The 25701-nt window shown below is 46.3% G+C and overlaps 1 protein-coding gene across 6 annotated transcripts in view; it reads left to right on the top strand.

The window, feature by feature from the left end:
• The window catches only part of USP34 (ubiquitin specific peptidase 34), a 438538-nt gene that overhangs the window by 300497 nt on the left and 112340 nt on the right, over nucleotides 1-25701 (top strand). For all 6 annotated transcript variants that reach the window (XM_063918244.1, XM_063918241.1, XM_063918240.1 and 3 more), the window contains 2 exons: nucleotides 20873-20937; nucleotides 21019-21094. In XM_063918244.1, the coding sequence (XP_063774314.1) occupies nucleotides 20873-20937; nucleotides 21019-21094 (141 nt within the window). The remainder of the gene's footprint in view (nucleotides 1-20872; nucleotides 20938-21018; nucleotides 21095-25701) is intronic.

Genomic DNA, 25701 nt, shown 5'->3' with positions numbered 1-25701 from the left:
GGCTGTCACAGCTGCAGCACGCCGCACACCCCTAACGCTGCCTGAAGGTGACATCGGTGGTGAGTACAGCATTCGGGACTCTCCCTGGGGGGTCCCACTAGGTTCCCCCATTTGTAAACTGGTACAAAACTGCTTGACTAGCACTTGTGCGCTGTTTTAAGCCGTTTAGAAGACTTTGCCAGTATAAAAAATATGTGCAGCTCGGGGTGTAGCAAAGGGGGAGAGCCGCTTGTGTACACTATCCTGAGCCTATTTAGGACTACATTTGTTAGTGTTTACTGTGTTTTACAGAGCTGACCGTCTCACTGGAGCTGTGCAGCTCAGGGTGTGCTGGTATCATCCCCCTCTTTGTGTCTCCTCTCACATACAGTAGGGCAGGCTTGCATTATAACTGTCTGTGTATGTTTTTGTACTTACTGTGAAATATGGGTAAGCACAAGCTGTGCAGTATATGTCACACCAGATTCTCTCCATTATCTAATGACTTTGTTTCCTGTGGAGTCAATCTTCGCAAATTAGTGAAGAGGTTGGGGAGAGGGTCCAGAGCCCCACTGGTTAGGGTCTCTTAAAACTATGATGTCTGATATGTCATCCCAGCTCACTTCTAATGTGCAGAAAACTCAGCTACTGCAACAAGCTGTTGCAGATTTAGCTGCTAGGGCTGATGCACAGCCCCCTCCTCTCTCGCGCAGGTCTCCAGAAGCGTGGTTTACCTGCGCTGCTATCTGATAGATGATGATATGCAAGATGATGGGGATGACCTGGATCTCATTAGTGGGGATCCTGATTCCACTCAGGGTATTGAACCCCTCATTTTGGCTATAAGGGATGTGCTAAATCTCCCTCTAGAGGACACTGCATCACAGCAGTCATTTTCCTTTGTACAAAACAAGCCCAATGTCACTTACCCTGATTCTCCAGAGTTAGATGACTTATTCAAACAGGCCTGGAAAAATCCAGACAAAAATTCCAAGTGTCCAAAAAGTTTTTGCGAGCTTTCCCATTTGTTCCTGAAGGTAGAAAATTTTGGGAGAAACCCCCTGGCGTGGATGTCTCAGTCTCTCACCTGTTGAAGGCGGTGCTACCTGCTCCGGGCTCCTTCACCATGAAGGATCCTGGGGATCGGAAGATAGACTATCCTAAAGTCCTATATACACTACAACCGGCCTCTCTCACAAAGACCGGTCATTGCGGGTTGCTGGATGCCCCATACTATTCATTCTTGGGCCATGCAGAGTCAGGGGGGCCTCTCAGCTACTATGGTAACCCTCCTGAAGCACATTCAGGACATTACCCATGTCCTCTGTGATTCCCTCAAGGAGATGGGGAACATTAATGCTCGGACGTCTGCCATGGCAGTGTCAGCACGCAGGGCCTTGTGGTTGCGTCAGTGGATTGCGGACGCAGCATCCAAACGTAGCGTGGAATCCCTCCCCTTTTCTGGGGAATGGCCTTTTGGGGTTGAATTGTATACCTGGATTTCCAAAGTTACGGCTGGGAACCCTCTGGGGCCTTGCCGGTGAGACACTTCTATCCGGGGCCATCTGTACAGTCCTTTCGGTTTCACAGATTTCGATCTAAGGCCAGAGGTGCCTCCAATGCAGCTAGAGGCACCAGAGGTAAGTCCAGAAAACCTGCAAGCACCAGTTCTCAGGAACAGTCCACCAGTTCTGCTTCCACTAAGGCCTCAGTATGACTGTGCCCACCCACCCCGAGGAGATCTCGAGGTGGTAGCTCGACTGCGTCACTTCAGCCGCGTCTGGAAGACTTCCTGCCAGGATACATGGTTCAGGGATCTCGTTTCTCAAGTCTACAAGCTGGAGTTCGACAGTGCTCCTCCCCAGCGATTTTTCAAATCAAGCTTGCCAGCTTTGGAAGTTATGCAGGTTACGTTGCAACAGGCCATCCTAAGGTTGGTCCAGTCCCACATCATTGTTCCAGTACCAATACCACAACGAGGCAAGGGTTATTACTCCAACCTGCAAAAAAGGAAATAAACTAGTTCTGTTACTTATGCCATCTCCACAATTTAAATTGAAATTATAAACAGACTGATAAGATCATAAAATTTAACAAAATGTATTAAAACATAAATGCTCTAATAACACACTCTCACTATTCGTGTCACCACCACTGGTAATAAAGCATTATAATAGGACTTTCATATTTTCACACTAAGCTCTCAATCAGTTCAAATAGGATATTACCCAACCAGGATAATTTCTAGCAGTCCCTTGGCAGATGTGCTGTATTGCCGTGCAACAGGGTTTCCGCACTTATATCCAGTGGGTATCCATAAACTGGAGTAGAGTGTGATGAAGTCAGTCCCAAATGTGCAATATGTCCATAAATGGACCAAATTGGTGGCGACTGGAGACCATGGTGAACAGGCTTGACGCGTTTCTCCGGGCAGAGCAGCACCCAGTTTCCTCAGAAGCATGAGAACAGTGTCTCTGGAGCACACTTATATACCCCTATAATAGGGGAAATTACTAACACATGTGTAGACATAATTTACTTTATCTGTCATGAATTTCAAAAATAATAAGGCTAGAAGACAATCCCACCTATCCATTATATAAAATCACATACCTTATACATCATAATCAGGAGAAATCCCATGTATTTAAAACACTTTGTGGAAAGTAAATAAATCCGGTGTGTGTTCACATGACACGCACCCTGTCATGTGTTCCCCCATAGACCAATCGGAGAGAGAGAATCACGATCTCAAAACCCGGTCACGTGAGCGCACTACATTCCATTTAGATCTCAATTGTCACTATGTTTAGTTCCTGATTATAAATCACGTGACCGGGTGCCGCTCACGTGATCCCCTTTTGACAAGTGAGGGAAATCATGCTGGGTAAATCACCATTGGTCAGCAGGAATCACATGTTTACTAACATGCCCAGAGTGGTTGCCGTGGTAACCGTCCAATACATTGATATTTCAATCTCGTTCACCATCCGAACATGGTCTTCTCAATAAACAATAAAATGGCTAATATAAACAATGTATATTTGTTTGTACATAAAATCGATCTCTATAGATATAGTCACATTAGTATAACACAATGTATTATTCACAATATAAGGAAAATTGTTGTCCTGTTATTAACACATAAAGGGAAAGGTTAACCAGTAAAAAAAATCAGAACACCAAAAGAGAGGCAGGAATGTCTTATAAAATAGTAATGTAAGTGACTCATCAACATATATAAGTTGAATGAGGATTCATGATGGTAACAATTATAAAAATAGATAATAGTATCTAGATACAAAAAATTAATTTCCCTTACATTTCTATCATATTCTGCCCTTAGTAGCCCAATTGTTGGGATCCCAAGAGCACATCTGCACAGAAGAGATTGAGTATACCCCGTATTTTCTGTAGTTACATTTCTGTTAAATATAGAAGACCTACAGAATAAATAGATACATAATTTCTCTAGAGAGATAGAGAGCTTCTCCGTAAGTTAATCAACCTAGATTTCTCTTCTAAGATTTTGATGGCCACTTTTTATATAGGGAATAATAGCTGATTTATTTCATCCCATTAAGTGGCCTTAATCTCAGAACACCTTCTAAAGTACTATGTTAAATTCAGTCATTTAATTCTACCCTCCAGGGTACAAACTATTAAATTGCAACGTCCAATAGATTTCTCTTCGACAGAGTATACCAAGTCTATCACCTCCTCTATTAGTCTGAGGTACAGATTCTAAACCAATGATGGATATGCTGTTTGGTTTACTATCATGAAAGTTGTTAGAGTGACGTGATTATACTATGTGTAATGTTCTTATTAATTATGTTGCGTCTGTGTTCCATAAATCTTATTTTTAACATTCTAGTGGTTCTGCCTATATAGTAAAGACCACAACCACAAGTGAGCAGTTATATCACATATTTAGTGTCACAATTAATGAAAGATTTCAAATGATATGTAGCCTCCTGTAGTGGTATAGATATCGAAGTGGTTTTTCGTGCCATATGTGTACACATGGTACACCTCGATTTTCCACATCTAAAAAAAACCATGTGGTTTTTGTAATAACCTGACATGTTTTATCTGGTTTCTTTACTACCTTCTGTTTTCTCAGACAGGATAATGTATTGGGTAATATTTTACCATCAAAACCACAGATATTTAGAAAAAATAAATCACTTAAACATATTCTAGCTCCTAGCCATTTACAGAAGATACCCCTTTACCAGCTGATATTGGCAGCGCAGTGAATATTCTTCTCTTTGGTTTACTTATTACTCCAACCTGTTTGTGGTACCGAAACCGGACGGTTCGGTACGGCCCATTTTCAATCTAAAGTCCTTGAATCCTTACCTGAAGGTATTCAAGTTCAAAATGGAATCCTTGCGAGCAGTGATTAAGTGCCTGGAAGAACAGGAATTCATGGTTTCCTTGGATATCATATTCCAATTTGGCCACCTCATCAGGCGTACCTGAGGTTTGCCCTGCTGGACAATCACTACCAATTCCAGGCACTGCCCTTCGGCCTGTCCACAGCTCCGAGGGTGTTCACAAAGGTGATGGCGGAGACAATGTTCCGGGTCCAGGGAGTCAATATCGTCCCTTACATGGACGATCTTCTGATCAAAGTGAGATCCAGGGAGCTTTTTGTTGCTCCATATCGAGCGCACTATCCAACTTCTATCACGCCATGGGTGGATCCTCAATTTACAGAAGTCCCACCTGGAGCCAACTCAGCTGCTCCTGTTTCTGGGGATGTTGCTGGATACTGTGGCCCAGAAGGTGTTCCTACCAGAGGACAAGGTGAGAACACTTCAGGAGATGGTCCGCATGGTGCTCCGACCTACTTGAGTGTCCATCCATCTTTGCATAAGATTGTTGGGAAAGATGGTCACCTCATACAAGGTGATCCAATATGGGAGGTTCCATGCCAGGACTTTTCAGCTGGATCTCCTGAGCAAATGGTCCGGATCACATCTTCAAATGCACCAGATGATACGGCTGTCGCCTCAGGCCAGGATTTCCCTCCTGTGGTGGCTGCAGTCCTCTAATCTACTGAGTTGCAGAATTCAGGATTGGACCCTCTTCACGACGGATGCGAGTCTGAGGGGATGGGGAGCTGTCCAGGGCAGGTGGTCAACCCACGAAAGCCTCCTTCCGATCAACATTCTCGAACTTCGGGCGATCTTTAATGCTCTGCTTCAGGCCTCTCCTTTGCTCACGGATCTCGCAATCCAAGTACAGTCGGACAACGCCACAACAGTGGCGTACGTCAGTCGGCAAGGAGGGACAAAAGCAGAGCCTGCATGCGAGAGGTGTCAAGGATACTCCTCTGGGTAGAAAGAAATGCAAGAGCAGTGTCCGCAATCTTCATTCCGGGAGTAGACAACTGCCTTACCAGCTGGTTTACCCGTTTCCTCCGATTCCGTTGCTCCCAAGGGTGCTCAAGCGCATCAGAAATCAGGGAGTCCAGGCAATTCTGATTGCCCCGGATTGGCCTCAGAGAGAGTGGTACGCGGATCTTCTGGACATGTCCGTCGAAGACCCTTGGCCTCTACTTCTCAGAACAGATCTTCAACAAGGACCGTTCGTCTACCTGGACTAACGGCGACTTCTTTTGACGGCATGGAGGTTGAGCGGAACATCCTAGCTCAAGGGCTTTTCCCAAAAGGTTATTGCTACCATGGTTCAGGCCAGTAAGCCTGTGACGTCAAAACACTATCATATCTGGAGAAGATATGTCTCTTGGTGCAATGAACGCACATATCCGCCTGCGGAGTTCCACTTGGGACGTTTCCTGCAGGCTGGGGTTGGTAAGGGCTTACGGGTTCCATTAAGGTCCAGATTTCAGCGCTCTCCATTTTATTCCAGTAGAAATTGGCAGTGTTGCCAGAAGTTCAGACCTTCTTGCAGGGGGTACTCCACATACAACCTCCTTTTGTGCCGCCTACGGCACCCTGGAATCTGACTTTAGCGTTGGAATTTCTACAGTTCTCCTGGTTTGAACCTCTGATGACGGTAGAAGACAAGTACCTCACGTGGAAGACTGTGATGTTACTGGCCCTGGCTACTGCTCGACGTGTCTCAGTATTGGGGGCCTTATCATGGAAAAGTCCCTACTTTGTCTTTTACGAGGACAGAGCAGTTCCTGCCGAAGGTTGTCTCTGCGTTTCAGCTAAATCAACCTTTTGTGGTTCAGTCCAGTTCTGACGCTTCTGCTCCGGAGGCATTGGATGCTGTGCGTGCCTTGAAAATCTGTCAAGTGAACAGCTCGGATCAGAAAGACTGTTTCCTTGTTCGTTCTCTATGATGCGCAGAAAAAGGTTGTCCTGTTTCGAAGCAGTCCATTGCTTGTTGGATTAGGCTTACTATCCAACAGGCCTATGTGTCGGCAGCCTTACCTGTTCCTAAGTCTCTGAAGGCCCACTCTACAAGATCAGTGGGCTGTTCCTGGGCGGCTGCCCGTGGAGTCTCGGCCTTGCAACTATACCGAGTTGCTACCTGGTCGGTGAAGAACACCTTTGTGAAGTTCTACAAGTTTGATACTCTGGCCAAAGAGGATTCCCAGTTTGGGCAGGCGGTGCTGCAGCAGTCTCCGCACGTTCCCGTCCGTTCTGGAAGCTTTGGGACGTGCCCATCGTACTAGATTCCCCAATATCCCTTATGGATGCTAGAGAAAATAGGATTTTAATTATCTACAAGTATATCCTTTTCTCATAGTCCATAAGGGATATTGGGTGCCCGCCTCAGTGCGCTGACCTTTCTGCAGGTTCTCTTTTATGTGGTTACCTGTTCAGCTGTTGTAGTTCCAGCTGTTGCTAGTCGTTGTATGTTAGTGGTGTGCTGGTTTATAAAACTCACCACTCTTTGTTGACATGTTTCCTTCTCTCATATATGTCCTTTCTGCTTCGGGCACGTTTTTACCTATAACTGCCTGTAGGAGGGGGCATAGAGGGGAGGAGCCAGAGCACACCCAGTGAACAAATTTAAAGTGCATCGGCTCCTTTGGACCCCGTCTATACCCCATCGTACTTGATTCTCCAATATCCCTTGTGGACTATGAGAAAAGGTTTTACTGATAGGTAATTGAAATCCTATTTCTCTTACGTCCTAGAGGATGCTGGGGACTCCGTAAGGACCATGGGGGTATGGACGGGCTCCGCAGGAGACATGGGCACTATAAAGAACTTTAGAATGGGTGTGCACTGGCTCCTCCATCTATGCCCCTCCTCCAGACCTCAGTTAGATCTTGTGCCCAGAGGAGACTGGGTGCATTACAGGGGAGCTCTCCTGAGTTTCTCTGTAAAAGAATTTTGTTAGGTTTTTTATTTTCAGGGAGCACTGCTGGCAACAGGCTCCCTGCATCGTGGGACTGAGGAGAGAGAAGCAGACCTACTTAAGTGATAGGCTCTGCTTCTTAGGCTACTGGACACCATTAACTCCAGAGGGTTGGAACGCAGGTCTCGCCCTCGCCGTTCGTCCCAGGAGCCGCGCCGCCGTCCTCCTCACAGAGCCGGAAGATAGAAGCCGGGTGAGTAGAAGAAGAAAGAAGACTTCAAAGGCAGCAGAAGACTTCAGTTCTTCAGTGAGGTAACGCTGCGCGCCATTGCTCCCACACACACACTCAACTGCGGGCACTGTAAGGGTGCAGGGCGCAGGGGGGGCGCCCTGGGCAGCAATTAATAGCCTCAAGGGACACTGGCAGATGTAAATATACTGCAGAGGCAGTATATTATTAACCCCCGCCAGTTTTTTGATTATTTGAGCGGGACCGAAGCCCGCCGCTAAGGGGGCGGGGCTTGATCCTCCAGCACTAACCAGCGCCATTTTCTCCACAGCACATGCAGAGAAGCTGGCTCCCCGTACTCTCCCCTGCTGAACACGATCACAGAGGGCAAAAAAGAGGGGGGGGGGGGGGGGACATGTATTTGGCGCAGTGAGTGTTATTATATATATTTATATAAAAGCGCTGTCCTAACTGGGATTTTATTCCAGGGTCTGGTGGCGCTGGGTGTGTGCTGGCATACTCTCTCTGTCTCTCTAAAGGGCCTTATTGGGGAACTGTCTCCATATAGTTATTTCTCTATCGTCCTAGTGGATGCTGGGGTTCCTGAAAGGACCATGGGGTTCCTGAAAGGACCATGGGGAATAGCGGCTCCGCAGGAGACAGGGCACAAAAAGTAAAGCTTTAGGATCAGGTGGTGTGCACTGGCTCCTCCCCCTATGACCCTCCTCCAAGCCTCAGTTAGATTTTTGTGCCCGGCCGAGAAGGGTGCAATCTAGGTGGCTCTCCTAAAGAGCTGCTTAGAAAAGTTTAGCTTAGGTTTTTTATTTTACAGTGAGTCCTGCTGGCAACAGGATCACTGCAACGAGGGACTTAGGGGAGAAGAAGTGAACTCACCTGCGTGCAGGATGGATTGGCTTCTTTGGCTACTGGACATTAGCTCCAGAGGGACGATCACAGGTACAGCCTGGATGGTCACCGGAGCCTCGCCGCCGGCCCCCTTGCAGATGCTGAAACAAGAAGAAGGTCCAGAATCGGCGGCATGAAGACTCCTCAGTCTTCTTAAGGTAGCGCACAGCACTGCAGCTGTGCGCCATTTCCTCTCAGCACACTTCACACGGCAGTCACTGAGGGTGCAGGGCGCTGGAAGGGGGGCGCCCTGGGAGGCAATGAAAACCTATTTTTGGCTAAAAATACCTCACATATAGCCTCTGGGGGCTATATGGAGATATTTAACCCCTGCCAGAATCCGTTAAGAGCGGGAGACGAGGCCGCCGAAAAAGGGGCGGGGCCTATCTCCTCAGCACACCGCGCCATTTTCCCTCACAGAAAGGCTGGAGGGAAGGCTCCCAGGCTCTCCCCTGCACTGCACTACAGAAACAGGGTTAAAACAGAGAGGGGGGGCACTAATTTGGCGTTAGAAATATATAGAAAAAAAGATGCTATAAGGGAAAACACTTATATACGGTTGTCCCTATATAATTATAGCGTTTTTGGTGTGTGCTGGCAAACTCTCCCTCTGTCTCTCCAAAGGGCTAGTGGGTCCTGTCCTCTATCAGAGCATTCCCTGTGTGTGTGCTGTGTGTCGGTACGTGTGTGTCGACATGTATGAGGACGATGTTGGTGAGGAGGCGGAGCAATTGCCTGTAATGGTGATGTCACTCTCTAGGGAGTCGACACCGGAATGGATGGCTTATTTAGGGAATTACGTGATAATGTCAACACGCGGCAAGGTCGGTTGACGACATGAGACGGCCGACAAACAATTAGTACGGTCCAGACGTCTCAAAAACACCGTCAGGGGTTTTAAAACGCCCGTTTACTTTAGTCGGTCGACACAGACACAGACAGGGACACTGAATCCAGTGTCGACGGTGAATAAACAAACGTATTCCTTATTAGGGCCACACGTTAAGGGCAATGAAGGAAGTGTTACATATTTCTGATACTACAAGTACCACAAAAGAGGGTATTATGTGGGATGTGAAAAAACTACCGTAGTTTTTCCTGAATCAGATAAATTAAATGAAGTGTGTGATGATGCGTGGGTTCCCCCCGATAGAAAATATGGGCGGTATACCCTTTCCCGCCAGAAGTTAGGGCGCGTTGGGAAACACCCCTTAGGGTGGATAAGGCGCTCACACGCTTATCAGAACAAGTGGCGGTACCGTCTATAGATAGGGCCGTCCTCAAGGAGCCAGCTGACAGGAGGCTGGAAAATATCATAAAAAGTATATACACACATACTGGGTTATACTGCGACCAGCGATCGCCTCAGCCTGGATGTGCAGAGCTGGGGTGGCTTGGTCGGATTCCCTGACTAAAAATATTGATACCCTTGACAGGGACAATATTTTATTGACTATAGAGCATTTAAAGGATGCATTTCTATATATGCGAGATGCACAGAGGGATATTTGCACTCTGGCATCAAGAGTAAGTGCGATGTCCATATCTGCCAGAAGATGTTTATGGACACGACAGTGGTCAGGTGATGCAGATTCCAAACGGCACAAAGGTGTATTGCCGTATAAAGGAAGAGGAGTTATTTGGGGTCGGTCCATCGGACCTGGTGGCCACGGCAACTGCTGGAAAATCCACCGTTTTTTACCCTAAGTCACATCTCTGCAGAAAAAGACACCGTCTTTTCAGCTTCAGTCCTTTCGTCCCTATAAGAGTCATATCTGCCCAGGGATAGAGGAAAGGGAAGAAGACTGCAGCAGGCAGCCCATTCCCAGGAACAGAAGCGTTCCACCGCTTCTGACAAGCTCTCAGCATGACGCTGAGACCGTACAGGACCCCTGGATCCTACAAGTAGTATCCCAGGGGTACAGATTGGAATGTCGAGACGTTTCCCCTGCGCAGGCTCCTGAAGTCTGCTTTACCAAGGTCTCCCTCCGACAAGGAGGCAGTATGGGAAACAATTCACGAGCTGTATTCCCAGCAGGTGATAATTAAATTACCCCTCCTACAACAAGAAAAGGGGTATTATTCCACACTATATTGTGGTACTGAAGCCAGAAGGCTAGGTGAGACCTATTCTAAATCTAAAAAAATTTGAACACTTACAAAGGTTCAAATCAAGATGGAGTCACTCAGAGCAGTGATAACGAACCGGGAAGAAGGGGACTATATGGTGTCCCGAGACATCAGGGATGCTTACCTCCATGTCCCAAATTTGCCCTTATCACTAAGGGTACCTCAGGTTCGTGGTACAGAACTGTCACTATCAGTTTCAGACGCTGCCGTTTGGATTGTCCACGGCACCCTGGGTCTTTACCAAGGTAATGGCCGAAATGATGGTTCTTCTTCGAAGAAAAGGCGTCTTAATTATCCCTTACTTGGACGATCTCCTGATAAGGGCAAAGTCCAGGGAACAGTTGGAGGTCGGAGTAGCACTATCTCGGATACTGTTACAACAGCAGGGGTGGATTCTAAATATTCCAAAATCGCTGCTGATCCCGACAACAAGTCTCCTGTGCTTAGGGATGATTCTGGACACAGTCCAGAAAAAGGTGTTTCTCCCGGAAGAGAAAGCCAGGGAGTTATCCGAGCTAGTCAGGAACCTCCTAAAATCAGTGCATCATTGCACAAGGGCCATGGTAAAAAAATGGTGACTTCCTTCGAAGCAATTCCAGTCGGCAGATTTCATGCAAGAACTTTTCAGTGGGATCTGCTGGACAAATGGTCCGGATCGCATCTTCAGATGCATCAGCGGATAACCCTATATCCAAGGACAAGGGTGTCTCTCCTGTGGTGGTTACAGAGTGCTCATCTTCTAGAGGGCCGCAGATTCGGCATTCAGTTTTGGATGTTGGTGACCACGGAGGCCAGCCCGAGAGGCTGGGGAGCAGTCACACAAGGAAAAAATTTCCAGGGAGTGTGATCAAGTCTGGAGACTTTTCTCCGCATAAATATAGCTAAGGGTAAATTTATAATGCTCTAAGCTTAGCAAGACCTCTGCTTCAAGGTCAGCCGGTATTGCTCCAGTGGGATAAAACATCACGGCAGTCGCCCACGTAAATAGACGGGGCGGCACAAGAAGCAGGAGGGCAGTGGCAAAAACTGCAAGGACTTTTCGCTGGGCGGAAAATCATGTGATAGCACTGTCAGCAGTGTTTAATTCCGGGAATGGAAACTGGGAAGCAGACTTCCTCAGTAGGCACGACCTCCACCCGGCAGAGTGGGAACTTCATGGGGAAGTTTTCCACATGATTGTAAACCGTTGGGAATTACCAAAGGTGGACATGATGGCGTCCCGTCTGAACAAAAAACGGGACAGGTATTGCGCCAGGTTAAGAGACCCTCAGGCAATAGCTGTGGACGTTCTGGTAACACCGTGGGTGTACCAGTCGGTGTATGTGTTCCATCCTCTGCTTTTCATACCTAAGGTACTGAGAATTATAAGACGTAGAGGAGTAAGAACTATACTCATGGCTCCGGATTGGCCAAGAAGGACTTGGTACCCGGAACTTCAAGAGATGCTCACAGAGGACTTATGGCCTCTGCCGCTAAGAAGGGACTTGTTTCAGCAAGTACCATGTCTGTTCCAAGACTTACCGCAGCTGCGTTTGACGGCATGGCGGTGGAACGCCGGATCCTAAGGGAAAAGGCATTCAGGAAGAGGTCATTCCTACCCTGGTCAAAGCCAGAAAGGAGGTGACCGCACAACATTATCACCACATGTGGCGAAAATATGTTGCGTGGTGTGAGGCCAGGAAGGCCCCACGAAGAAATTTCAACTCGGTCGATTCCTGCATTTCCTGCAAACAGGAGTGTCTATGGGCCTCAAATTGGGGTCCATTAAGGTTCAAATTTCGGCCCTGTCGATTTTTCTTCCAGAAAAAATTGGCTTCAGTTCCTGAAGTCCAGAAGTTTGTCAAGGGAGTATTGCATATACAACCCCCTTTTGTGCCTCCAGTGGCACTGTGGGATCTCAACGTAGTTCTGGGATTCCTCAAAACACATTGGTTTAAAACCAGTCAAATCTGTGGATTTGAAGCATCTCACATGAAAAGTGAACATGCTCTTGGACCTGGCCTGGACCAGGCGAGTGTCAAATTGGTGGTTTTTTTCTCAAAAAAGCCCATATCTGTTTGTCCATTCGGACAGGGCAGAGCTGCGGACTCGTCCCCAGTTCTCTCCCTAAGGTGGTGTCAGTGTTTCACCTGAACCAGCTTATTGTGGTGTCTTGCGCCTACTAGGGACTTGGAGGACTCCAAGTTGCTAGATGTGGTCAGGGCCCTGAAAATATAGGTTCTAGGACGGCTGGAGTCAGGAAAACTGACTTGCTGTTATCCTGTATGCACCCAACAAACTGGGTGCTCTTGCTTCTAAGCAGACTTTTGCTAGTTGGATGTGTAATACAATTCAGCTTGCACATTCTGTGGCAGGCCTGCCACAGCCAAAATATGTAAATGCCCATTCCACAAGGAAGGTGGGCTCATCTTGGGCGGCTGCCCGAGGGGTCTCGGCTTTACAACTTTGCCGAGCGGCTATTTAGTCAGGGGCAAACACGTTTGTAAAATCCTACAAATTTGATAACCTGGCTAAGGAGGACCTGGAGTTCTCTCATTCGGTGCTGCAGAGTCATCCGCACTCTCCCGCCCGTTTGGGAGCTTTGGTATAATCCCCATGGTCCTTTCAGGAACCCCAGCATCCACTAGGACGATAGAGAAAATAAGAATTTACTTACCGATAATTCTATTTCTCGGAGTCCGTAGTGGATGCTGGGCGCCCATCCCAAGTGCGGATTATCTGCAATACTTGTACATAGTTACAAAAATCGGGTTATTATTGTTGTGAGCCATCTTTCAGAGGCTCCGCTGTTATCATACTGTTAACTGGGTTCAGATCACAGGTTGTACAGTGTGATTGGTGTGGCTGGTATGAGTCTTACCCGGGATTCATAAATCCTTCCTTATTGTGTACGCTCGTCCGGGCACAGTATCCTAACTGAGGCTTGGAGGAGGGTCATAGGGGGAGGAGCCAGTGCACACCACCTGATCCTAAAGCTTTACTTTTTGTGCCCTGTCTCCTGCGGAGCCGCTATTCCCCATGGTCCTTTCAGGAACCCCATGGTCCTTTCAGGAACCCCAGCATCCACTACGGACTCCGAGAAATAGAATTATCGGTAAGTAAATTCTTATTTTCCCTGAGTGTGTGGGGGTGTCGGTACGTGTGTGTCGGGATATGTGAAGTGGAAGGCTCTTCTAGGGAGGAGGTGGAGCAGATGATTGTGGTGTATCCGTCGGCAATGCCGACACCTGACTGGTTGGATATGTGGAATGTTTTAAATGCAAATGTGGTTTATTACATAAGAGATTGGACAAAGCAGAGTCCAGAGATAAAACAGGGAGTCAATCCATGGCTTTGACTGTGTCACAGGGCCCTTCTGGGTCTCAGAAACGCCCACTGTCCCAAGTAGCAGACACTGATACAGACACGGATTCTGACTCCAGTGTCGTCTACGATGATGCGAGGTTACACCCAAGGGTGGCCAAAAGTATTCATTATATGGTTATTGCAATAAAAGATGTTTTACATATCACAGATGGCCCCTCTGTCCCTGACACGAGGGTACACGTGTTTAAGGAAAAGAAACCTGAGGTAACTTTTCCCCCATCTCATGAGCTGAATTAGTTATTTGAAAAACCTTGGGAAACCGCAGACGAGAAACTGCAGATTCCCAAGAGAATTCTTATGGCGTATCCTTTCCCGGCAAAGGACAGGGTACGGTGGGAATCCTCGCCCAGGGTGGACAAGGCTTTAACGCGCTTGTCCAAAAAGGTGGCACTGCCGTCTCCGGATACGGCAGCCCTCAAGGATCCTGCGGATCGCAGGCAGAAAACTACCTTGAAGTCAATTTATACACATACGGGTGCCTTGCTCAGACCAGCAATAGCGTCGGCTTGGGTTTGTAGTGCTGTGGCGGCTTAGACGGATACCTTGTCAGCTGACTTTGATACCCTGGATAGGGATACCATTTTATTGACCTTAGGTCACATTAAAGACGCAGTCCTATATATGAGAGATGCTCAGAGAGACGTTGGCCTGCTAGGTTCGAGAGCCAACGCCATGGCGATTTCTGCTAGGCGAGCCCTGTGGATCTGCCAATGGACGGGTGATGCCGACTCAAAGAGGCATATGGAGGTTTTGCCTTACAAAGGTGAGGACTTATTTGGGGAGGGTCTCACGGACCTGGTTTCCACGGCTGCTGCAGGTAAATCTACTTTTTTGCCTTATGTTTCCTCACAGCAAAAGAAAACGCCACAATATCAGATGCAGTCCTTTCGGTCGCATAAGTCCAGAAGAGGTCGGGGCTCTTCCTTCCTCGCCAGAGGTAAGGGTAGAGGGAAAAAACTGCCGGCTACGACTAGTTCCCAGGAGCAGAAGTCCTCCCCGGCTTCTACTAAATCCACCGCATGACGCTGGGACTCTGCTGAGGGAGTCCGCCCCGGTGGGGGCATGTCTTCGACTCTTCAGCCACGTCTGGGTTCAATCAGAGGTGGATGCCTGGGCAATGGAAATTGTATCCCAGGGTTACAAGCTGTAATTCGAAGACGTGCCTCCTCGCCGGTTTTTCAAATCTGCCTTACCAGCTTCTTCCCCAGAAAGGGAGATAGTTTTAGCTGCAATTCAAAAACGGTGTCAGCAACAAGTGGTTGTTAAGGTTCCCCTACTTCAACAGGGGAAGGGGTACTATTCAACCCTGTTTGTGGTCCCGAAACCGGATGGCTCGGTCAGACCTATTCTGAATTTAAAATCCCTAAACCAGTACTTGAAAAGGTTCAAATTCAAGATGGAATCACTCAGGGCGGTTATCTCCAGCCTGGAAGGGGGGGATTTTATGGTGTCACTAGACATAAAGGATGCATACCTTCATGTCCCCATATATCCTCATCAGGCGTACCTGAGATTTGCTGTAAAGGACTGTCATTACCAGTTTCAGACCTTGCCGTTTGGGCTTTCCACGGCCCGAGGGTTTTCACTAAGGTAATGGCGGAAATGATGGTGCTCCTGCGCAGGCAGGGAGTCACAATTATCCCGTACTTGGACGATCTCCTGATAAAAGCGAGATCGAGAGAACAGTTGCTACAAAGCGTGTCGCTCTCCCTAAGAGTGCTGCAGCAACACGGCTGGATTATCAATCTACCAAAGTCACAGTTGGTTCCGACGACCCGGTTGACTTTCTTGGGCATGATTCTGGACACGGAACAAAGGAGGGTTTTTCTCCCGATGGAAAAAGCCCAGGAACTCCAGAACATGGTCAGAGACCTGTTGAAACCGAAAAGTGTGTCGGCCCATCAATGCACTCGAGTACTGGGAAAAATGGTGGCGTCCTACGAGGCCATTCCCTTCGGCAGGTTTCATGCGAGGACTTCTGGACAAGTGGTCCGGGTCCCATCTGCACATTAATCAAAAAATCAGCCTGTCCCCCAGGGCCAGGGTATCTCTCCTGTGGTGGCTGCAGAGTGCTCACCTTCTAGAGGGTCGCAGGTTCGGCATTCAGGACTGGGTTCTGGTGACCACGGACATGAGCCTCCGAGGATGGGGAGCAGTCACACAAGGAAGAAACTTCCAGGGACTATGGTCAAGCCAGGAGGCTTGCCTACACATCAACGTACTGGAATTAAGGGCCATATACAACAGCCTGCGTCAAGCGGAGAATCTTCTTCGCGACCTACCGGTTCTGATTCAGTCAGACGTCACAGCCGTGGCGCATGTAAACCGCCAAGGCGGAACAAGGAGAAGAGTGGCGATGGCGGAAGCCACCAGGATTCTTCGCTGGGCGGAAAATCATGTATCATGTAAGCGCTTTGACAGCAGACTTCATTCCGGGAGTAGACAACTGGGAAGCAGACTTCCTCAGCAGACACGATCTCCATCCAGGGGAGTGGGGACTTCATCGAGAAGTTTTTGCAGAAATAACAAGTCATTGGGGACTTCCTCAAATAGACATGAAGGCGTCACGCCTCAACAAGAAGCTTCGGAGGTATTGTGCCAGGTCAAGGGACCCTCAGGCAGTAGCAGTGGACGCCCTGGTGACACCGTGGGTGTTTCAGTCGGTCTATGTGTTCCCTCCTCTTCCACTCATCTCAAAAATATTGAGAATCATAAGACGAAAAAGAGTGCAAACAATACTCATTGTTCCAGATTGGCCTTGCAGGGCCTGGTATTCAGATCTTCAGGAAATGCTCACAGAAGATCCGTGGCCTCTTCCTCTCAGAGAGGACCTGTTGCAACAGGGGCCCTGTCTGTTCCAAGACTTACCGCGGTTGCGTTTGACGGCATGGCGTTTGAACGCCGAATCCTAGCTGGAAAAGGCATTCCGGAAGAAGTCATCCCTACATAATAATAATTATAATAATAATAATAATTTAATAATAATTTTATTTATATAGCGCTCTTTCTCCAATAGGACTCAAGGCGCTTAGCAGATACAGTACATAGCATAATATAGTACAGAAAATACTGAAGTACATTTTCATAAAATACAACAGCATGAAGATACTAAAAGGGATACTATGGAAATGCTTGAGTAAACAGGAAAGTCTTGAGTCTACTTTTGAAGGATTCTATTGTTGGGGCCTCTCGCACTGTGCGGGGAAGCGAGTTCCATAGAGTCGGAGCCGCATGACTAAAAGCTCGACCCCCAGATGAATTACGGTAGATTCTAGGTACTGCTAAAAGTCCTTCATCTACAGATCGCAGTAATCGAGTGGGGCAGTATGGGGTCAGAAGCTGTTTCAGGTACCTTGGGCCCTGGTCATGTAATGCTTTGAAACTCAGTAAGCCAATCTTGAAGATGATTCGCCATCTTACAGGCAGCCAGTGAAGGGAGTAGAGGATGGGTGTTATGTGGCTAGAATGGGGCTGGTTGGTTAACAGTCTGGCAGCTGTGTTTTGCACCAGCTGTAAGCGTTGCAATTCTTTTGCTGGGAGACTAAGGTAGAGGGCATTACAGTAGTCTAATCGAGATGAAACAAATGCATGTATTACTTTTGGCATATCATCTGAGGGAATTAAGTGCTTGATTCTGGCTATGTTCCTCAGGTGAAAGAATGAGGATTTGATTGTGGCTGATATCTGATGTTTAAGTGTCAAGCCACCATCCAGGACAACACCAAGATTCCGCACACGATCACTGGTCTGTAATTCTGAATCCCCGAGTGTAATTCCAGGGCTAGGAAGGAGGTGACGGCGAAGTATTATCACCGTATCTGGAGAAAGTATGTATCTTGGGGTGAGGCCAAGAATGCTCCTGCTGAAGATTTCCATCTGGGCCGTTTTCTCCACTTTCTACAGACAGGAGTGGATATGGGCCTAAAATTAGGCTCCATTAAGGTACAGATTTCGGCCCCATCAATTTTCTTTCAGAAGAAATTGGCTTCTCTCCCAGAAGTCCAGACTTTTGTAAAGGGAGTGCTGCACATCCAGCCTCCTTTTGTGCCTCCTGTGGCACCATGGGACCTTAACGTGGTGTTACAGTTCCTGAAATCTCACTGGTTTGAGCCTTCAAACGGTTGAATTTAAATTTCTCACTTGGAAGGTGGTCATGTTGTTGGCCTTGGCATCTGCAAGGCGGATGTCTAAATTGGCGGCTTTGTCTCACAAGAGCCCCTATCTGATTTTCCATGTGGATAGAGCAGAATTAAGGACTCGTCCTCAATTTTTGCCTAAGGTGGTACCAACCTATTGTGGTGCCTGTGGCTACAGGGGACTTGGAGGATTCCAAGTCCCTTGATGTAGTCAGGGCCTTGAAAATTTATGTAGCCAGGACGGCTCCGGTTAGGAAAACAGAGGCTCTGTTTGTCCTGTATGCAGCCAACAAGGTTGGCGCTCCTGCTTCTAAGCAGACTATTGCTTGCTGGATCTGTAACACGATTCAGCAGGCTCATTCTACGGCTGGATTGCCGTTACCAAATTTGGCAAAGGCCCATTCCACTAGGAAGGTGGGCTCTTCTTGGGTGGCTGCCCGAGGCGTCTCGGCATTACAGCTTTGCCGAGCGGCGACTTGGTCGCTGTCAAACACTTTTGCAAAGTTCTACAAGTTTGATACCCTGGCTGATGAGGACCTATTGTTTGCTCAATCGGTGCTGCAAAGTAATCCGCACTCTCCCACCCGGTCTGGAGCTTTGGTATAATCCCCATGGTCCTTACGGAGTCCCCAGCATCCTCTGGGACGTAAGAGAAAATAAGATTTTAAACCTACCGGTAAATCTTTTTCTCCTAGTCCGTAGAGGATGCTGGGCGCCCTTCCCAGTGCGGACAAATTTCTGCAAGACTTGTATATAGTTTTTGCTTACATAAGGGTTATGTTACAGTTTGTATCCGTCTCGGGCTGATGCTGTTTTGTTTCATACTGTTAACTGGTTCGTATATTCCATGTTATACGGTGTGGATGGTGTGGGCTGGTATGAATCTTGCCCTTCGATTAACAAAATCCTTTCCTCGTACTGTCCGTCTCCTCAGGGCACAGTTTCTCTAACTGAGGTCTGGAGGAGGGGCATAGAGGGAGGAGCCAGTGCACACCCATTCTAAAGTTCTTTATAGTGCCCATGTCTCCTGCGGAGCCCGTCTATACCCTCATGGTCCTTACGGAGTACCCAGCATCCTCTACGGACTAGGAGAAAAAGATTTACCGGTAGGTTTAAAATCTTTTTTTTTTTTTTGGTAAATGGTACAGAACGTAGACAACCCATTGATATTAGTAATTTTTGATGTCTTATTATGGTGACTCTTTTTATTGTGTAAACCATTGTCCTTTTTGCTGAAATATGAGTAAGCATTGCATGGCAAACTCAATTATCTACATTCCTGTAGCGTACAGCTCTTCCTTAGTATGCCTATGCTGTTTCATACATACAGATGTAGCCACGCTCATATGCGGCAAACAGGCACACTCAACGTGGCTAGGCATGCCGGTGTCTAGCCCTGCCAAGCTGCATATTTAGCCGCTCCCATTCATGCGAATAGAGCATGTGCGCGCCCCAGACCTGCATGCGGTCTCGCCTAACAAGGCACGATCGCGCTTAGATGTAGCCATGATGAGTGTGGCCACATCTGTGACTTACTGGGAGAAACCACATGTGGTGCTCTAGGTATCTAGTCCTGCAATATGATGAAGAAAAAATTCTAGTGCAGACTAGATGGGCCAAATGGTTCTTATCTGCCATCAAATTCTCTGTTTCTATACAAATAGTTTTTCTCTAGATCAGCTGTCAGCAAAGCATTATATATATTTCTACAGCAGTTCCACTTTCTGGCTTCTGTTTGAGGACTCTGCCTTGTTTTCTCTACATACTAAGTGTATTTGCTCTACGTCAGGCATTCCCAACCACGGTCCTCAAGGCACACTAATGGGCCCTACACACTGGCCGATATTTTGAAAGATATGAACGATCTCGTTCATAAATGAACGAGATCTCGTTCATATCTTTCAGTGTGGAGACTTAAGCGATGAACGATGCGCGTCCCCGCGCTCGTTCATCGCTGGTCTCCTGTCGGCTGTGCATGCAGGCCAATATGGACGATCTCGTCCATATTTGCCTGCACGTCTATGGAGCCGGGTGACGGGGGGAGTGAAGAAGCTTCACTCCCCCCGTCACTGCCCCCCCCGCCGCCGGGTCGCTCGTCGGCCGTATCGGCCATCGGGCACCTCGGCCAGTGAGTAGGGCCCATAACAGTGCAGGTTTTAGTGATATCCAGGCTTCAGCACAGGTGACTTAATTAGTAGCTCAGTTATTTTGATTTGACCATCTGTGCTGCAGCCTGGATATCACTAAAACCTGCACTGTTGGTGTGCCTTGAGGACCGTGGTTGGGAATGCCTGCTCTACGTTGCCAAGAAATGCTAATTGACTGATATCACATCAGTTAATACAGGTTGAGTATCCTTTATCCAAAATGCTTGGGTCCAGAAGTATTTTAGATATCTGATGTTTCTGTATTTTGGAATAATTGCATACCATAATGAGAGATCATGGCGATGGGACCCAAGTCTAAACACAGAATGCATTTGTTACATATACACCTTATACACACATCCTGAAGGTAACTTTAGACAATATTTTTAAGAACTTTGTGCATTAAAAAATTGTGTGTACATTCACACAATTAATCTATGTTTCATATGCACCTAATACACACAGCCTGAAGGACATTTAATACAATATTTATAATAATTTTTTGTTTTTAACAAAGTTGGTGTACATTAAGCCATCAGAAAACAAAGGTTTCACTATCTCACTCAAATTCTGTATTTCGGAATATTCCGTATTTCAGAATATTTGGATATGGGATACTCAACCTGTAGTAAGAATAATATGATTGCAGCTACAATATTATAATGTGTGAAAATGTGTCCTTTTCACAGTGGATCTGGCATGACAACATGCAATTTCTACAGGACAAGAACATCTTTGAGCACACATATTTTGGGTAAGCATGTATATTCTATATCTTTTATTCATAATGTCAGGATACTGTATAAAAGAGTGAATAAATCTTTGTGTTTCCTAGGTTTATGTGGCAACTGTGTAGCAGTATCCCAAGCACATTACCGGATCCTAAGGCAGTGTCTCTAATGACTGCCAAGGTAAGATGCTGAGTCTGCAGGTTGACTGGTGATGGTTTCTTGCTCACATGTTTGTTTACAGCTTTGTTTTTTTTTTTTTTTTGTTAATTTAGGAAACCTATATTCTATAATTTCAAAGGATTAATGTTACTACTGTCCTCTTATCTGAGGGCCATTGCCAACCCTGGTATGTAGAGAGTGCTGTGAGGAGCTTTGACATTATATTAAACTTGTTAGCAGCTAAGCACTTCTCCTGTGCATCACATCATCCCCTCTGAGCCAATCGCAACTTTATCTTGTGTGCCCCAAGAGTGGGCAGTAACTTTGTTTGCTGGAGCAGCTTTGTGAGTTTCATTTTTGTTACCCTTATTACTTACATAGTAACTAAGGTTGAAAAAAGACAATTGTCCATCGAGTTCAACCTATTTGTGGTCTCCTATACAGTCTTATTATAGGACTAGTTATTTTTATGTTAGGACTAGTTATATTAACACTAATGCGTGCCTACGCACCATGACCCTGAAATTCTTTATCCAATAGGAATTTATCTAACCCATTCTTGAAGGTGTTGACTGAGTCCGCCATTACTACTCTCTCAGGCAGGGAATTCCAAACACCTATTGTCCTTACTGTGAAAAAAACTTTTTGCCTCAGTGTGCGGAAAGTCCTCTCCTCTAACCAACGTCTCCATGCCCTTGATTAGTTTGGTCGCCCACCTCTGAACCTTTTCTAGCTCCAGGATATCCTTTTTGTAATATGGTGCCCAAAATTGCACACAGTATCCAAGATGTGGCCTCACTAGTGATTTATATAGTGGGAGTATAATACTCTCGTCCCTTGCATCAATTCCCCGTTTTATGCATGCTAATATCTTATTTGCCTTCTTTGCTGCACTCCTACTTTGGGTACTGCTGCTTAATTTATCTATGTGAACCCCTAAGTCTTTTTCCAGTACAGAATCCCCTAATATTACCCCATTTAGTATGTAGGTGTTATTTTCGGTCTTGCCCCCACAGTGCATAACCTTACACTTGTCTGTGTTGAATCTCATTCTCCATTTTGCTGCCCATGCTTCCAGTTTAGTTAAGTTGTTCTGAAGAAACTCAGCATCCCCCTCTGTATTTATAACCTTACACAATTTGGTATCGTCTGCGAAAATTGACACCATGCTCTCTAGTCCTACTGTTAGGTCATTGATGAAAATGTTGAACAAAAGTGGTCCGAGTACAGACCCTTGTGGCACACCACTTAGTACTTTAGTCCAATTTGAAAATGATCCATTGACCACAACGTGCTGCTCCCTATTATCTAACCAATTACTGACCCAAGTGCATATTGTGCTCCCTAGCCCTATTTCTTGTAGCTTATAGATAAGACGCATGTGTGGTACAGTGTCGAAAGCTTTGGCAAAGTCTAAAAAGATTACATCCACCTCCTTACTCTTATCAAGGTTCGCACTTACTGTTTCATAAAAGCCAAGTAAGTTGGTCTGACATGATCTGTCCTTAAAATCCATGTTGGTTTCTTTTAATGAACTTATTTGCTTCAAGGAACTTTTGGATACTGTCCCTTAGAATACCTTCCAATACTTCCCCACTATAGATGTAAGACTAACTGGTCTATAATTACCTGGTTCAGCTTTGTTCCCCTTTTTGAATATCGGCACTACCTCCGCTATACGCCAGTCTTTGGGAACCATACCCGATTTAACCGAATCCATGAAGATCAAAAATAGACGTCTTGCTAATTCAGCGTGCAGCTCCATAAGAACCCTCGGGTGAATTCCATCGGGACCAGGTGACTTATTAATCTTGAATTTTTTTAATCGGTCACAGACTACCTCCTCACATAAATAAGCATTTAGCAGTGGGACACTATCTTTGTTGAGATTTTGTGTTAGACCCAGCATTTGGTCCTCTCTAGTAAATACCGTTGAAAAAAACTTGTTTAGTTTGTTTGCTATGTCATTATCATTTTTGATTAAGACTCCCCTCTTGTCCTTTAAAGGGCCTATACTCTCCTTCTTTAGTCTCTTGCGGCGTTCTCTATGAGAACTTGAACCTACGACTCCATTGGACTAAATAGAAGACTGTCCAATTACCATCTATTTCCCACTTGTCTCACTAATTGTCGGAGGCATGGCAGAAGCCTGATGGGTGTTATCAGCTGCCAGGTTGCTTTGCTTCAGCCTACCTTATTGCATCAGATGCCTCCATTTTTTTTTAGGCTGGCAGTGCAACTACTTTACCTCTTTTGGATGTCCTTAAATTACGCTTTTGATCAGAAATGTGAAGGTTGTGGTCAAGTGCATTTTTATAACCACAGGGGCTTCCCTCTGGTCCGGGGTTAGCCTGTATTTGGGCTAACAAGGCAGCTGAGAAAAGGATGGATCAGTTTGGTTTAAGGTTGCTGTCCAGATCTGATCTACGGACCATACCATGGATATGCTGGCCTATATGGGGATGCCCTTATGGATGCAACCGTTGACTTGACACCGTTTTCTGCTTTGTCTGTTGCAGCCACAAGCATTCTGTTTGCCTTAAATGCGGAGCGGCAAATGCAAAATCTAAGAAAGCGTTAGAGGCATTTCCTTTTCACTGGACCTTTTTGGGCCAGAGCTTGGTACCATCATTGCAGATTCAGAAGCTGGAAACTCTGCTTTCCTGTCTACTAAGGCTGTTAGATAACGGGACCAGTGATTTTCAGTAATTTTGTAGAACGCCTTCTTGGGGTTATTCCGGTAACTTCCGTGGTAGTCATCAGGGAGATAGGCAGCCCGGACGGGGCAGGTGCGCCTCTCTCAAAGCCCTGTGGCTCCATGGTTCTTTATGAAGATCCTGCCAGTGATGACTGCACTTTTGCGGATGAACATGGTTACTGTTATCCCATACCTCGACATCCTGATTTTGAAAGCATAGTTGGCAGAATTTCTCTAGTCTAATCTTCTATTACAATAGAGTTTCTAAGAGCATGGCTCCGCAATAAATTATTTCCCATCTTACGGTTGATCACTATGTGTCAAGTTCTTTGGTTTCCTCTTTGACACCAGCTCATTCTGGAGCTTGTTGCAGAGGACAATTTATTGTCCAACTTGCATCAGGTGTCCGTTCTCTCGGCTTCCACTCTAGTATCAGTACTCCAGTGCATGCAGTTGCTGGGGACAATGGTCTCTTAATTTGTGGCAGTCCTATTTGCCAGCTTTCACTCACAGACCCTTAAGGTGTAGCTCCATGTACATCGATCATAGGTTCTTAGCTGTTTTTCTTGATGTGAATAGCAGAGGGTACGCCCTTTGGCATCCAAGTTCACCTACAGGATCGCTCAAAAAGTGGATTAAAGCTTAACTCCCTGCAAATGCAGATTATGGCTTGCTACCCTTTTTAAAAAAAAAAAAATTGGCTACTGTTCCTGAAGTTCAAAAGTTCCTTCAGGGTGTGTTTCGTGTCCATGTGTGATACACTGTGACCATACTTTAACACTCATCATTGCAGTAGCCATCCTTTGAGCTGCTTGATTACGTGGACTTCTAGTACCTCAAAGATGTAATTTCTGCTATCTCTTCTGCCAGACAAGTGTCTGAATTAGCGGACTGCTCATGTAAATCTCAATATTTCATTTACCATTTTCCACTCGGACCGGGTTGTCTTCCAAGTGGTTCCCTCTTTTTATCCAAAAGTGATTCCCAGGTTCCACTTAAATCAGAATGTTGTGATTCCAGCATTGCATCACTATTTAGCTCCAGGTAGTAAAGATAATCTGTCCCTTCTGGCTTTGGTTTGGGGAATTATATTGGATAGATCGGCGTCAATGCTTACGACTGACAGTCTCCTAATCTTGTATGATGCACACAAACATGATTGGCCAGCAATAAAACAATGAGTTGTTAGACGATCACAGTTACTATTCATCAGGCATAACACTTGTAACAGGCCCCTGTGCCCAAGTGTGCTTTGGCTCATTCTATTAGATTGATGAGCCCCACTTGGGTGGCTTGGAGCAGTTGTGCAAGGCAGCTACCTGGTCCTCCGTTAATACTTTTAACAAATTTTAAAAGTTCAATGTGTTTGCGATTAGTGACACAAGATTTTGCGCACAGATGTGGCTTCCTTGGGCGCAGCTATGAAACATTCCCAAGGTTGGCAATGTCTTCCAGATGAGTACAGAGGAAAAAGGACTTTTGGTGCTACAGTACCTGTTAAATCAGTTTGTCTTACTCCATCTGGGGAGCCCTACGCTACCACCTGCTTGTTGTACGCTGTGTTTGTTCACTCTATGATTTGAGTGTGGCTCCTGTGGATTGTTAGTTTAAAGTCTTCTTTGGGTTTTAAGTTTTAAACTGAGTTGTGATTGGCTTAGAAAGGCTGATGGGATATAAACGAGGGTGGGGGCTTAACATCAAACAATACATATGGCAGTTAGCACATTAGTTAGAGCTGTGATCGGTTACCAATGCTAAGGCTCTACTTTCCTATTGGTTTCAAGCAAATAAGAGTTCATTAATACATGCAGCCATTAGCACAGTGACTAGTTACCAATGCTAAGGGGGTTGTGTGTTTTGATGCAACAATTCACTGGCATGTAGACTTATTTTTGTGACAGAAGAACCTGCCATTGCTGTGAGTTTGTGT

Source organism: Pseudophryne corroboree, chromosome 4 (assembly GCF_028390025.1).
Source record: "Pseudophryne corroboree isolate aPseCor3 chromosome 4, aPseCor3.hap2, whole genome shotgun sequence".
NCBI lineage: Eukaryota > Metazoa > Chordata > Amphibia > Anura > Myobatrachidae > Pseudophryne > Pseudophryne corroboree.
The sequence above is the reverse complement of the archived record's forward strand: the minus strand, read 5'-3'. Positions and strand labels throughout refer to the sequence as shown.